This window comes from Patagioenas fasciata, chromosome 7 (assembly GCF_037038585.1).
Source record: "Patagioenas fasciata isolate bPatFas1 chromosome 7, bPatFas1.hap1, whole genome shotgun sequence".
Lineage (NCBI taxonomy): Eukaryota > Metazoa > Chordata > Aves > Columbiformes > Columbidae > Patagioenas > Patagioenas fasciata.
Genome location: NC_092526.1, coordinates 854,881 through 870,927, shown reverse-complemented (window position 1 = coordinate 870,927; position 16,047 = coordinate 854,881). Strand labels below are relative to the sequence as shown.

General features: G+C 47.1%; 1 protein-coding gene across 1 annotated transcript in view; it reads right to left on the bottom strand.

Moving 5' to 3' along the window:
- The window catches only part of CCDC148 (coiled-coil domain containing 148), a 52,954-nt gene that overhangs the window by 19,218 nt on the left and 17,689 nt on the right, over positions 1-16,047 (bottom strand). Inside the window, exons 4-10 of the mRNA XM_065841247.2 lie at positions 15,164-15,267; positions 14,485-14,567; positions 14,189-14,352; positions 13,851-13,946; positions 13,585-13,766; positions 10,215-10,353; positions 7,997-8,203 (exon numbers count right to left, since the gene is read on the bottom strand). Of these exons, the coding sequence (XP_065697319.1) occupies positions 7,997-8,203; positions 10,215-10,353; positions 13,585-13,766; positions 13,851-13,946; positions 14,189-14,352; positions 14,485-14,567; positions 15,164-15,267 (975 nt within the window). The remainder of the gene's footprint in view (positions 1-7,996; positions 8,204-10,214; positions 10,354-13,584; positions 13,767-13,850; positions 13,947-14,188; positions 14,353-14,484; positions 14,568-15,163; positions 15,268-16,047) is intronic.

Genomic DNA, 16,047 nt, shown 5'->3' with positions numbered 1-16,047 from the left:
GATTCAAAGGTCACAATACTTCACTTTTTTAAGCACGTTCAAGCATTGAAAGTCTCTCTGCCAGAGGGCAGCTCTGGTCCCACAGCCCCCACGCGTCTGGGGCCAGGGCCCCACAGGGCACGTCCCACGGGCAGCGTCCCAGCGGCGGCAGGGGCCGAAGGGACAGGTTCCCAACCAGCCCACTGGCCACATGGCCACAGGTTCAGCAACTTAATTCAGGATGACAAGCGATACAGCCAACCGCCTCGGACGCTGGATCTCCAGCATTCTGCACTTGAAACTTCTCCAGAAAACCCACTGTACTCACCACATTTCCCCTCCACAGGTAGTTCCATGCAGATCTGAACAACAACAAAGTCCTGAACAGTGATTCTGATTCACCAAGGCAGTAATGTGGGACCACAGAATCCACACCAAAAATAATGTGTTCTTGATTGCATTCTTTCAATCCCACGAGTGCAAATGAGAAGGGCAGAGTTTACTGTGCCAATAGTAACTGTTCTGTTTAAATATTTAAAGAATACTAGCAGTGGAACTACTATTGAAAACAGACTGAAAGCTGGACCCCCTCCCGCCTGTTTCGCGAAGCACCCACGTGTTAGCAGTGCACGTACTGCCAGCATGAAGTTTCAAAGTTTCTAATTACAACTGGCATTTCAAACACATTTCACAGTTCATGTATTATTAGAGGAGCTTTTGCCAAGTGAATTATTAAACTGCTGTGCTGAACAGAATGCACGCATACCTCTGTTCATTATTTTAATATTGCGCATTACAATAATGTAAAGTACACTACAAACTAATTGAAGTAATAAATTAGTTCTTTTTCTGCAATATCTGAATATTTACAATGTACTTAATGCTACAGATACAAGTCTTTTAATGACAAAACAATTGTTGAGATACTTTCCTTGGGAATTCCCATTGAACCGGCACATGTAAGGTTTGCTCTTTAAGCAGCACTGGCGTACATTAGAACCAGGTTATAAACGGCTGCCGGGGTGACACGGGGTTGGTATCGAGCTCCTTCTGGCTGGGAGGGACACGGGACGAGGGGCTGGTGCGGAGAGGGACATGGGACCGGTGTGGAGAGCGACACGGGACGAGGGGCCGGTGCGGGCCGGGACACGGGGCCAGTGCAGAGAGGGACACGGGGCCGGTGCAGAGAGGGACACGGGACACGGGGCCGGTGCAGAGAGGGACACGCAAAGAGCGAAACTGGAGCCTGGGGGAAAAACACACTGCAAACCAAAAGGACAGAAACGATCACGAGGAACCGTGTCAGAATGACCACACAGAGCTCCAGATCAGTACTCTCACAGGGTACCCCGTGCTACACAGATGTAATAAACTCTAGAATTCAAATTCTAAGCAAGAATTCCCGATAATTGTGATAAAGTCAGCAGTGTTTCTCATTACTAAAGGCATAAAAAGAAAATCCTCTGATAGCCCTTCCCCGATTCTCTCTAGCTCACTTCCTCAGCCTTATACAGTGACTCAATCCCAGTACACTTTCAGAAGCCCCCAGAGCTTTGCTAATCTTTGAAATACTTGTGCACCCTTTCCCTATTTTTATTATGGTTTGCGGGTTTGTTTTCTTCTTCCAGCTGTTCACCACTGGTTCACAACTGATTGGCTCACAACTGATTCTAAGAGTGTCTGGGGAAAAACTCAGAGGACGTCTTGAGGAAGCTCTTCACCAACGAAGATGCTGCATGGCACAAGGAGGAAGGACGGCGAGCTGGGACGGACAGGCTGCAGCGCGCACCAGGGCACCACTGCGGCGCTAAGGACAGAACCCGCCTTTCCACGGCGGTGCCACCGCGCGACAGAGCAGCGGCAGCTGCAGCCATCAGCAAGCACGGCTGGAGACGCTGAAACGCGATCATGAGATGATTAGAGATTCAAGCGCTATTTGAAGGAATTCAGTATAATAGTAATCCTAATCATAAACCAAGCAATCACAGAACGCATGTACATACGTTTGTCCCACAGTTCTCGCTAGTTGCTCTGCAAAGTGGGTGGGAAATTGCACCAAGTAATAGCCATGAATTGCTATTTCATGTTTCACAGTCAGGACAGCACAGACTACCCAAGATTAGTGTTGTATCGTGCATGCCATCTGTGCCAAAAGCTGGTATAAGTAGCCATAAAACACCTCTTGTGTGGCAAAGTTCCACATTAGGCTGCTGAAGGTACCCGAGAAAACACAGAACATCTCAGCAGCCTTTTGGCCTGACCAGATAGAGCCTAAGTCGTCACTCAGAACCATGAACTACGCTCTGCAAAGGAGAGTGCCCAACTGCGTGGGACCCGCTCCCTCTCCACAGGATCGTCAGCCGGGGTCCTCCAGGTCTCCTCAGGTCACCTCAGGTCACCACAGCTACCGGCACCGCGCTCGTGACGTGCGGCAGAAAGAGGACGCTTGGAATCAGAGTCCAAAAGCTGAGCAAGAGACGTCCCCAGCTCGGCCAGCCCGGCAGGCGGGTACCGGCAGGACCCGCTTCCCGACTCCACCGCCCCATCGCCGCCTTGCTCTGCCCGGCTTTTCTGCCCTGGTTCTCACTCCATATGGAATTGAGAGTCATCCCATTTATGTAAGTCAGAAATCCTCTTTTTCCAGATGGAAATGACAAGGCACAGAAGGGGAAAAATACCCTTAATTGTAAGTTGGGATTCAAACCACATCGACCGTGTTGTTTTTCCTTCATGTCCTTAAGATAAGGACTGGAGCCACAGAACGAGTTGGTGACTCAGGAACTGTTTACACAGAAGAGAGCTATGCATTCGTAGTGTGGCCTGAAGAGCAGAATCAAGCAAAGCAGATGTAAAAGCTGATCAAGTGATAAAAAGTTATGGGCTAAAGGAATTACAGGATTGCAACATCAGGTCTTCAGTGAGGATGTTCTTCTCAGTTCAGTTCCTAAGGACTCATTGTCCAATCCATGAGGATGATTTAATAAATCCGGCAAACTTATTTCCCTGCACAAGAGAAGGTCATTACTTTTTATCTACTACAGAACTGGTCAAAGAGCACAGCCAAGCTGAGATCACTACAAGATTAACATGGAAAGCTCATCAAAAGGTGACTGTCATTGCCAGCAGCGCGGCCTCTTCGCTTGCGATGGGCTTAGTTAATGCTTCAGGTAGAAGCGCCGCATGCTGATCTACGTCTAACGCTCCAGGTAAAAGCGCCACATGCTGATCTACGTCTAACACTCCAGGTAAAAGCGCCACATGCTGATCTACGTCTAACACTCCAGGTAAAAGCGCCACATGCTGATCTACGTCTAACACTCCAGGTAAAAGCGCCACATGCTGATCTACGTCTAACACTCCAGGTAAAAGCACCGCATGCTGATCTACGTCTAACACTCCAGGTAAAAGCGCCGCATGCTGATCTACGTCTAACGCTCCAGGTAAAAGCACCGCATGCTGATCTACGTCTAACACTCCAGGTAAAAGCACCACATGCTGATCTACGTCTCCTGCCTGAGCAACTCCCTTCCACTCCAAGGCGGGACAGACAGGCAGACTTTATGAAAAGGAGGAGGGAAAGATAGAGAAAATAAAGAATTAAACACCTACCATAGGACAAGGATCCACCCAGATCATTTTTACTAAGATTAATGGAAGTTAAGCACGTAAATTCCACTTGGCTTAATGGGATAATAAATCCCTTAGACTTACTATTTTATAAACGGAAAGTGACAATAGAAGTCTGTGTTACAAAATGAAAGCTTTTTTTAAGTCACTAATTATACAGAAACACCTGTTCAATGACTATTAGAAAGTAGCCCATTTCATTGAGAAACAAAGTAGTTTTCAACCTTGCTTGTATTGACTCAGTTTCCCATTACAAACCCTAGCACGTCTACTCAGATTTTCAGGCTTTCCCTGGGGCCTGGGGAGCGGGAGCGTTCCCAGCGCCGCCTGGCAGCTGTGCTCTAGCATCCTACAACCCCACGGACTCCCTGAATCAGGATCTGTATTTAAAACTCAGGCTATTAAAACTTCCTTGTGTTTCTCATATCCAATAGCCGAACAGGTCACACTTCTGAATAGACAACTCTTCTTTTAAATATTCCACCTTTAAATATTTATTTTTTTTAAAGTTTTCTGCAAAATGACCAGGTTATTGTAAACATACTGAATTTTATACTTATCCAGGTTTCTTTTTTTTAATGTTCAGTTGTAATATTTCAATGTTGATCTCCTATGGCAGCCAAATCATTCAAAGCAGTGCCTCGCCTACATGCTGAGCAGGGAGATACAACTACTCTTCCCCCAGGTTTACTGACACATCCTTTCTTCTCCTTATACCAGAAGGGAGAAGGAAGGCAACCTCCAACACACTTTATATCATTTGCAGTATCCCAGGTAACTCCACCCAACTCTTCTTTTAGATGAACAGGAAAAGGGATGCGGGAGCCGCTGTCCGGCGCTCAGGACGCGTGGCAGGAGCAGCCTCCTCCCGTCTTTGTACGTGAAGATGGGACATACTGGATTGTAAACACTTGAGCATAAATTCAATGGAAAAATAACGTTCTGAATGCATGCAGATACCTTGACTGAACTTCTAAAGGTATCAGAGCAAGCGCTTCAATCCGTGCCAGAGCCGCCGGGAAGCAGCACCTCCTAACCCTCCTGTGATCACGCTCTCGCTTCTGCACTGAACTACAGACAAGAATTTGCTCCTCTGTGTTGATCAGAAAGAGGAATTTTATGCAGAAAGAGCATTTTTGTTGTTTTACACGGCACCTGCCGCAGACCCCTGAAGTGGTGAAATCCAGCCGGGATCCAGCCCGTCGAACGACGGTGATCCCGGCCACTCACCCAGCTCTAACCCCAACGGTTTGTTGTTGTGTTTTCCCACCCCAGAAACATCGTGCTCTTTAAGGATGTACAGGAGAGCCTCGCTAGTGCTACCATTTCACACTTGATCTCGTTTGGGTTACTGCCACATGGCCCTCGTGATTTCTTCCACCTGAGCTTCTTGAGCCGCTCCAGAATTCCTCCTCAGAGACTCTGGTTTCTGTTGAGGACACACATTGATCCTCTGTGAGATGGAACGCGGAATAAGAATTGGAAAGTGCTTTTCCAAGGAAAATCTGCTATAAACACTCATCTAACTTCTCTGTTGCTTTACTTTTCAATTGTCAGCACCTCTTGTCAGCCAAAAGGCCTAGAATATCACCTATGGCATTGTTGCTTCTAGTGCATCTAAAACAACTTTAAATAAAGCATTCTTTAGCATATTTTCTATGCCTTTGGTTTGTTGTTGACAGATTAAAAGACCTACACAGAAGTTAAGTTATACCATGCGGTTATTGCAGTAATAAAAATACATAGCCTGTCACATATGACTATTTTCTCTTTTCAATTGCTCAATCTGTACTGCAATTAGGAACAAACTGATTTTCACACACGAAGAAAAACTCTTTTGAAAAGCCCCACAAGCTCAGAGCAGCATAGAAATTTACAGCAAGACACCCGTTTGAAGAAAATCAGTAAAGCCGGCTGAAGGGTTTGCTGACTGGAAGGGGTCGTATTCAGAGCCCAGTCTTCTCCCACGCTGTCATTAACTGCTACTCAAACAATTCATTTACATTTTAAGGTATTTCTGCGTATCCTGTCTGCAGAATGGATCTAAAGAACCCTTGCATTTCTGGAGTTGCTCACATCTCTCACAGTGTGTGTGGTATAACTCCATTTCACAGCTGATTTCAACAGCCCGCTGGTGTAATGAAGATCTGCGCCTCGCGTTCGGGATGCAAACTCTCACAAGCGCACCTGGAGTTTACCGCACAGGTAAACCACAGCAACTGCGTTTGCCCTCCGGCAAAGCGGTACACGTAAGATTTCCTTATGCTAAACTTACTGAAATGGGAAAAACAGAGTCAACTAATGGCCAAAGAGAAGAAGCGGGAGAACAGCCCTACTCCCCGATTCCCAGCTGTTCCCTCAGGGACGGGTTCAGTCCCCAGCCCGGGTGTCCGATGGGCCCTCGTCAGGCCGTGTTCGTATGGGTCACTGTGCCTGCAGCCGCTCCCCCAGCGCGGGACTCGGAGCTGTGGGGAGACGGGTCTGTAAAACGAGCTGCAGCGGGGTGAAGGGTGAGTTTCCAAACGTGTGCACCCATGGAATCCGAACAAACACATCCGCACCTTCGGAATGACTTCTTTGAACAACGGCTGGCTCCTCACCCCGTTTCACTTCACCCGTTCAGCTGCAGAGCTGATCAAAACAAGATCACGATGGCATCCTTCTTCAATGACAAAAAAGTACCTTTTCCATTCCTCTTTTCTGGGAAACAGGTGAATTGTTTCTGTTCAAATGCCCGATATTGTAACAAAGCTGCCTTTGAAAGCCGCCCTTAAAAAGTGTAGGCTTAATAGGCTTCTGTTTCAAACAGCTCCAGGTTACTGGAAACAGGAGGTCAGAATCCAAACAACGTTCAGACAACGTTCAATGCACCAGGGAGAACTTTAAGCTACGTGGAGACAACACAAGTATTCCAACACCGCTTGTTGCTGTTGTGGGGAATCAAAAAAGTAGACTCAGAAATCTCATAAATTCCCAGCTCTGGAATAAATGGCCCTTCTGGCTCCAACTGTGCAGATAAGGGACACACGGCAATGCCAGAAAGGGCGGCCGAGGTGACAAAGAACCGAAGCCCCAGCTGCAGAGACACACTCTGAGTCGGGGGACACGGCCCAGGAGGGGACACGGGGGACACAGGGGACATGGGTGCTCCCGCTCAGCCAAGTGTTGAGATCCAGACCTTCCTGCCACAGACAGCTCAGACAGAAGGGGTTTGTATTACTGCTATGGCAAAGAACTACCATCAACATCAAAAATCTTAGTCGCAGTACAGGTTTTACTGGGTTTTTCTACTGTAGAAAACCAAAATCAAGGGTTTAGTATTCCTGTGAGAAGTGAGGGTTCGGCAGAGCTAACAGTGGAGCGAGAACAGCACAGAGCGCTCGGTGATTCCTGTGCTAGAGGAAACCACACCGAGCAGGTTAAAGGAATCTTAACACGCCTCTCCTGCCCGGAGATGTGGTTCTCCTTACAAACACCTGAGGCATCAACACCCAACACCTTCCCCTTGTGTCCAGGCTCCTCCCATTTTAGGCTATTCTCTAACAAAAAACAACAATTTCACCTCTTCACACAGTAAATCACCCTTCAGAATATTGTGAAACATCCATAATGAGGGCAAACAAGTTATAGGATCCATTTTTTCAGGTCTTTAAAGCATTCTTAAATAGAAGGAAAGACATATTTATTATTTCTCTGAAAACAGACTAGCATTAATCTCAAAATCTCGTGGCTCTGATGACGAATCGAATGCTTTGCTTCCGCTGCTGAGAACACTAGTGTTAAAAGCGATTACGAAGGAAGCCCCAGACAGTGCAGATACCAATCCCACTGCTGAGGGAGAAACGAACACACAAATATTCTGGGACTTGCCAAGCTTACACAGGAACCCAAGGAAGACGCTGCCAGACCTTCGCTCCTGTACCTTGCTTACAGTCTCCTAGGCTGTGAACCGCAGAACAAATCTGGTTCTTCCAACACTGAAATACAGTTCAAACTCTTTGATGGTGCTCAAAATGCACTAAAATCAATGTGATCGGCATTTATACAGATTATACCCACAGTATGAAACCCACAGCAGGGTCTAATGTGTGCTAGACAATCAAGACAAAGTTCAAGAGCTGGTTGAAACACTACCGAGGATCCTTGCCGGTAATGAAACGGAGCATCTTCAAAACCACGTGCAAGTCAGGCTGCACAAACACCCTGATCTCTGCCAACGGGTTACGGTTTGCTTTTTCCTAACCACCCAAAACACCCACCAGGCCAGTAAAAACAGGATTATGACAGCTAGCTCCAGTTAGTTTATCTTCACTTAAGCACTGTAGCTTGATTTTGAAGTTAACGGTAATCCCAGCAGAGGAGGATGCGGTAGGCGCATAGCTGACCGTACCTTTGCTTTCAGATGGGCACAGATCCGCTGCTGCCGCAGCCGGGTCCCCGCCAGCGCCGCCTGCTCCTGCTGAGCGGCAGAGGCCTCGGCGGCGCTCGCCACGGCCCCGAGCAGGAAGGCGCTCCTGGCCCGAGCCCAGGCCAGCAGCAGGGCCCTGCGCCGGCTCCTGCCCGACTGGCAACGACCCCAGGCTTTCTCATGGACAACCTGAGAAAGTAAAGCACATCAGAAACCTTTAAAAACTATGCATCAATGAAATAATTCCAGATACTTTCCTAAACCTTGAAAATGATGGATTTAATTATTATATCTCAAGTACTGCTATGGAATCCACGGCTTAGTGCCCAGCAGCTCTCTCAGGTGCCGGGTACGCTGCAGCCCCAGCGCGGGCGACACCACCGCAGCTGTTCCCCCTGCCCGTGCCACACGGCGCTGCCACCGCGACAGCCCGCTCTTCCTATCTGAGCTCTGCTTTCGCAGTATGAACACATTGAATGCAACGGTTCCTTCCTGCCCTAAAGTACATAAACGCAATTAAGTCTTTTCAATATATCTTCAGAGATATTGAGCACTTTTAGCAAGATGAGGCTCTTTGTAGGAAATTACGGTCTATAGAGAAACAGAACACCAATTAAAGCAATTGCACAAATGCAGTGCAGATGAGAAGTAGCTCCGTGTTTTCTTTCCATCAGGAAGTTTGGAAACAGATTTGTAGCTTGCCAGCAGCACACTGCCACCACCAATGTCGCCACCCGACAAAAATGGTGTTTAATCTTAAATACACCTTAGCTGGCCTTATTCAGCGAGGTTCCTGAGGACATTCACCCTTCAAGATCTTGGCAGAAGACGTATCAGGTGAGGCATTAGAGGCTTGGACCTATCTTATATCCCAGCAGTCACAAACGACAGGGCTGGAGGAGGTTCTAGGGACGGCTGTCTGCTCACACGTGGCAAGGGGACCATTTCTGACACTCGTTTCCAGGCTGTTGGCAGGGACAGGGGACGCTGACCCAGCTGTGCCCAGCTCGCAGTGTCGCTCTCAGCTCACAGATGTTCCCATCAGCTCACAGCTGGATTAAGATGAAGTGGTACCACCACCTCCGGACCTTCTTTTGGGTCAATGGCGCAAAGGCCACTGTGTCAGAAGTTCCCATTGCCAATGCTGTCGCAGACTCCGGTGAGCGGGTGCAAGGACGGAGCTCCGTGGTGAGCTGCTGCAGGTCCCAGCGCTCGGGTGCTGAGCTGCCTGCCCAGGGGTGCAGAGCCTCCAAGTTCAGTGTTCTGATGTAACACAAACGTCTTAAGAACAGGTTCTTAGTGCTGTTGTAACAATGCTGTATTTGTCAAGCTAATATACATGTTAAGATATATCAATCTAATGCAGAACTATGATTTTTAAATTTAGAAATGTTAAATGAACCTTCAAAGAACTAGGGAATTCCATTAATAATGGCTATGCTTAAAATACACCTACACTGTACAAAGCAGGTAATTACTTAGCCCAGTTCTCCTAGTCCAAAGTTCTGAAATCCACAAGAACTTTACTTTTCGTGCAACTTTGCTAATTATCAGCAGCACTTCACTGCTGCTCTCTTGCACCAGGCCACCCTCAAGCTCGAGTAAGTAGATGGTCTAAAAATACATGCCGAGATAAAAAAAGATTCCTACTTCACTTATGACATCCTGAAGCGTTCTGGCCTTGCAATGGGTTTCTCTATTAGCCGCTACGTGCTTAGTCACTGTGGAGCGCAAAAGGAATCGGCAATCGATTTGAAAGGCATTATGCATATAGAAATAGCAGGAGATAACTTTCCTCTCTTCCTGCTATATATGAGCCACAGACCAATTAAAATAGCTATTCCTAGACAGCATGACAATGCTATACATCCTCATACAGAATAAAACACGAAGAGCAGCAGACCAGCATGGCACAGCTATAAACTGTACAGCAGAGCAGCGCTAACAAACTGGTCCTGTGAATCTGGCTGTGAGGGTTATGTGGAACTATAAACTGCCTAGGGTCTGTCTGAGGAAGTGATGGGTTTTCAAGTCACGCATTTTGAAGACAGGGACATCCCTTCCTCACTCTGCATAATAAAATGAATCATTAAAAAATCTTTAAGTAAAAGCCTTTGATAAACATTTTTAACACAAATCTTAACTGCATGATTTATGTAAGCATTTCTGTAATTGCTGTGCTGTTTAAAACAAGACTGACCAGCTCGTGCCTGGACTTGTGAGGGAGGTACCTCTGCAGCGCGTCCAGGTACAGCATCCTCCTCCTCTGGAGATCGCGTGGGTACTGGTGGATAACGGTCTGAAAGACCCACTCGTCTTCCTCCGTCCAGTCCACGTCCCTACGGAAACGCAGAACAATCAGCCCCAGTATAACTGGGGTGGCTTCAAAACAGGGGAGAGAAAAGACCTGGCTCCTGTAAAAAGATCATTTGCAGCCACTGACAGCTACCGAGCAAAGGTTGGAGACAACATAACAAGGGAAATTACGTTAGCAAAAGCAGAAGAGTAATGAAGGTGTTTCTTTATAGGTGATGGCTTAGGTTTCCCATGGCAGACAATGAATACAGATGCCTGAGCTGAGGGTTTTCCACAGGCTACGGCTGAAGAAGGTGAAAGGTTCTGCGGAACCTCCAAGCCGCAGGTCCTGCAGAGCAGACACGGCTCTCCAAAGAGCCCCGAGCTCTGCCACCGAGGCGGTACTGGACAGATGTGCTATTGCTGCAGCATCCACTGCTGCTCAGGAAAACATCATGCAACCGATCCTCTGGAGCTAATGTCTTAACCTCCTGCCTTTTCTCTAGGAGGAGCTTTTCCATGAAATCAGTTCACTTATTATTTTTAGAATACGTGTCATAATTTAATATAGGTATAGGTTTTTTGAAGAATAACTTTAATGAACAAATTAATTATTCTTTGCTATGATTTAAACCTCCTTCACCACAACTGTGCCTACTGATGCTGAACTGAGTACAAAAATACTTCTTTCTTCAGCTAACACCTGGCACTCTTGTCTTTCCAACCCCAATATTTTACTTGTTGGTTTTTTATAAGAACCACCATAACCTCCTGCTATTCTTTACTCAGATAGAGTACCAGCAAACCCCTCTGCCTCCAGCACATGGGGCAGCTGGACCAGCTGCCACATCCCTTGCTGCTCCTGCATCCCACGTCTCCCTCCAGGTTCCCTCCGGCCCAGACCCTCCTCTAACAGCCACCTAACAACGCATCTGTGCACCAGCAGCCACCTAACAATGCATCTGTGCACTAACAACCATCTCACAACGCACCTGTGCACTAGCAGCGGTCTCACAACAAATCTCTACACTGCTCAGGAACAAGACAGAGACGCGAAGGTTTGTGGGAGATGCTCTGGAGAGCAAGCAGCTCCAGCTAGAGCCACAGGCAGTCTATTGTAAGCAGGGACAAGCCGACCGCCAATGCTTGGTTTGTCAGCGGTGCCAACATTTGTCAGCTGTGCTGAGATTTTGTCAGCTGTTCACAGACAAACAGCCAAAAGAAGAAAAGAAAAGGGCATGATCCAGCCCTGTGTATTCGTTGCCATTAAATGCACGGAGAATTTCAAAACGTCCTGCCTGATTGAATTCAAGTTGTCACCTCACTTAAACTTGTGTAAAATTCCAGAAAGGAAGATCTCATCTACAATGAGTTTGAGAAGCACCAACACATTTTCCATTTAATATTTGAGCTGATATCAACCCTTCAGTGTCAAGATATTGACAACCTTTTACAAGGCTGGATGCATGACCCAAATTTTAAACGTAACGCTTGCTTCTCTTGTATGAATCACTCTACTAGAAAACAGTACAATCTTTATTCCGTGCCAGAGCTGAAACACAGCAATTGTCTCGCGTTCACCAGCCCCGGGGCAGCTGCTTCCCTTGGAGCAGACGCAGCCAACACCAACCCCCGGCTCTGCGGGTTCTGAGGGCACGAGGCCGGTCCCGGCGCAGCAGCCATGCCCTGCACACGGCCGGGAACAGGAGCAGCACCGTGACTCAGCCCCACCGTCCCGCCCGTCCCGCAGGGCGCTGCAGGGCATGCAGCGCCGCGCACGCACGATTCCCTTCATCCTTCACTTTTTCACGTAATTCAGACATCCTTTTGATGTTGTGGTTAAAATGTAACAGTGCCTAGAGAATCATCAGCTACAATAGACACGTCAGTTCCAAGTCCACCATTTCTGGGATAACTGAGGACTTGGGTGTTTCCCAAACATAAATATTTGTGTTTTAGCAGCAGTAAAAGAAGTGAATTTAGGTTATAAAACATTATAATCCCATATTATCCTTGGAAAAAAACCCCAAATCCTTATCCAGTTTCCAAAAGCAATAAACACTGTAATATGCATTCTAGTAGGACTGAAAACCACACAGAGAGTACAGCAAACCAGAATGCTGTCTTATTCCAGTTTTTCTTTTGAAACTCTATGCATGTCCCCAATTCTCTGTTCCAGACGGTCCCAACGGCTCGGCAATGAGATGTGCAGTGCCACAAGACCCACATTAGCTTCAGCTTTCCTCACCGTACAGTCAGGCACATGAAGAAAGAGGCACGCCACAAGCAATCCTAAGACCAAGTGACTAACTCATCATGTTATCATCTAATCACATTGTTCTTCTGAGCACCTTCTCCAAGTAGGAAAATTATTAAAAAAATGTATTGCAGTAGAATGTTCGGCATCTTTGTGTATAGAGCAACGGTAATAATTGCCGAGGCTTCAGTAAAGCTATAGAATCAGTAGAGCACAGCAGGTACATACCAAGGTCAAAAATCCATCACTTGGTTTTGACAGCATTCTCCGTGTTAGTTGGATCAAGGTTGGTTCGATTAATTATAGGATACTTAAATCACAAACTTGTATCTTCGCGTACATAAAAATATTTTTGTGCAAATTAGCCAATATAAAAGTAAGAAGTACGAGGGTTTTGTCTTTTAGAAAGCCCAGGTCTTGGAAGCAAGCAATTCTACAACAACAAAGTCTTGGGCGTTTTTAGTTGAAAACACATTTTTAACATTGTTGTGGATGAAAACATAGAAACCTAAATGAGCAACACACTAAAGGTTTGGAGACCAGAAGGCAAATTAAACAAAAATACCGAGATCAAGATTTAGATAAAACGCCTGAGATAATTGCTGGTGGTTCGTTTCTGATTTCACCCACTCCCAGCTAATGATAGCGGCAGACGCCGACGCCAACGGGGCGACCGTCCTGCCCCCGTGCACTGCTGCCTCTGCCACCACCGCACACAAAGAGCCATCTCTGGTCACACAAAGCACATGGAGAGGACACCTGATGCACACCAGACTGCTTGCTCTTTAACCCACAAAACACTTTGCGCACCATTTCCGAGGAGAGCTTTGGGGAGCGCCTCAGCTCTGCCAGCTGCGCAAACGGTACCGAGCGCTTGAGCCCAGCAGCTGCTCCCTGCTCCATGCAAACCAGACCAGCTCCAGCGGCACAGGCAGCCGCAGCATCCACAGGTTACTGAACACATTAGAGTTACGTATTTTATACCCAACAAGAGAAATCCAGAAGCAGATGTCATTACCTATATGAAGCTTGTAACTGTTCATCAATCTCTTGAAGCCTGGAGCAGTATGCACCGGCAAGCTTTCGGTATTCGTCGATAATTAAGGTCTTCAAGTGAGGGCAGGGGCATTCCAAAGACAGCAGTGCCGACGGAACTTCAAGGACAAGTCCATCTGTCTCTTCCAAAGAGCGTGCTAACGCCTGCCATGAAAACACGCTGCTCAGCAGACTACTCAGTATTTCTCTCTCGAGAAAGTGCTAATTAAACTTGTAGGGAAAACTTACTTCTGGTTTATATTCTTCAAGCTCTCTTTCCAAAGCCAGACGTTCAAGGGCAAGGAATTCCAAAATTTCCTTCTGTTGCTTCTTCACAGATTCAATCTATTCCGTGAAATACGTTAGTGTCACTTCTTTCTCTTGTAGTACGAAAGCTCTTTCTTATAAACAAAGAGCCAGATCCGCAGTTCTGCACCGCTATGCTTTTACAGGCCTTAGCGGAGCAAGTACAGAGGCTGCCGGACATTCTGAATGTGAGTTACATTCTCAACGTATTACAGAAAAGTAAATGAAAATGCTAAAAATACAGTGATAATGAATTGTAAAAGGAAAGGTAAAATACCAACCTGCTGTAACATCTCAAGTGGGTTGACTGTGGATTTCAGAGGAGACTCTTCCGGGAGGTGACACTGCATCTCACACAGCCTGGACCTCAACTCTTCTCTTAGTTGCCAGATAGGAGCTACAGTATTTGCTTGGTGTGCATCCCACTCCTTTGATAGTTTACTCTCTATATCCAAATGAAACATAAAGCTTTCTCGATACACAAAATACTACACAGCACTGTAGTTTCTAAATCTAAACATGTCATGACAGGGATCTAAAAACTCAAATAATCGAGAAATAAATAAAAAATTCTTACCCAAGTCACTCACATCTGAAAATAAGCCGTGCTTATGGCTTTCTTCATCAAGAAAAGTCTTTATGTCTGCCTCCACTTTTTGCCTGGAAGGTACGAATGTGAGTTTTACAGAAGCTTTAGTTTCTTATTCATTAAGTTTTCAAGAATGATAAGCCTCAAATACTCTAATAATTAAGTAAAAAGCGGGATTCTCTGCCTGGAAAAGAATGAAGTGCAGGACTCGGACAAGAAGGTGGTACGGAAGCCACACTCCTCTGAGCAAAACCAGGCTCCCCTGAGTCTGCTGTATGTATAAAGAACACACAGGTACCAGACCCGAACGACAGCGGTGTTCCCTGTTGCAGGTGTGAACTCAGCGCGCACATCTAGGGACAGGCACGAACGGAAGAGTGTCCGAGAGCTTCGCTGTTCCTGCACGCAGCCGCGCTCCAGACCCGGACGGGCCAGCCGGAGAGCTCCGGCATCCCGAGGGGGACCTGCAGACCCCCGCCCTGCTCCCCCGGGCGTCCCCTGCTGCCCCGGCCCCGCAGAGCCCGTCTCCCACGCTCACACAACACGTCGTCTGCAGTGCAGCTGTTCTAACCGTCTCCTCCTAACGCCCCGTGAACCGAGTGTGTCGCACCCGGTCCCTGCCTACCGCCGTGTTTAATAACGGCCAATGCAATTGCTCAGCCCTTACCTGTTCTCGCTCAGTCTTTTATGCTCTCGCCACCACACCTGCCGATGCTGTTTCAGCAGCATCTGCTCTTTGTTAATTTTTGAAACTTGCTCTGTTTTTTTAATCTGCAGGAAAAATAAAGGTTGTGTTTTGAATCCATTCAATGGCTTTATCAAATACCTTCCTATGGAAACTTTTAACTCCAGAATGGTGAGCTCATCAGATTTTTTCAAAACTGTTTTTTTTCTAGAGAACAACGGGTTCAAATGTAACCAAGTTTCATTTAAAAAAATATACCATTTCAAATTACAACTAAGCAAGAGGAAAAGGCAAAAAAATGCAGTCCCTTTTCTTCTTCCCCATTTTCTTCTTTCCTTTCCCGCCCGTTTCCTGGAGGTGAAGCGGGGGAAGGTGAGCAGGAGCAGGGAAAATACACCTTCTACAGGTGGGGGATGAGAGAGTGAAAGGGTGTCTTCCAAGAAACAGAATTTCAAAAATCGACTACTCAAAAAAGAGAGCTTTTCCAAATGTACCCCATTAAAGAGGGTCTGACACTGCCTGGGGGCTTCACAGAAGCATTGCTTCCACCTTCAGATAACGCAGAAATACTGTTTGGAGACAGATGGAGTCCCTGCCTAGAGCAGAGGCCAGGCTGCCGGGGAAGGTGGTGGAGGGGACTCGGGGCACCCCACAGCAAAGGGGAAAGGCTCAGGAGCCATCTGTGGCGCCAGGAGCCCTGGGACACGTCACTTCTCATCCTCCCGCCACCACGGCTCCCTCTGGCCTCTGTGTGGGTACTCAGCACAAAGCATTTCAGCTTGGAACTGGCTCCTTTCCTGCTCCTTCTCCTTTTGCCACTGTCCTCCTCCCAACACCAGCCCAGCCCTGCCCCAGCCGGTGACCAG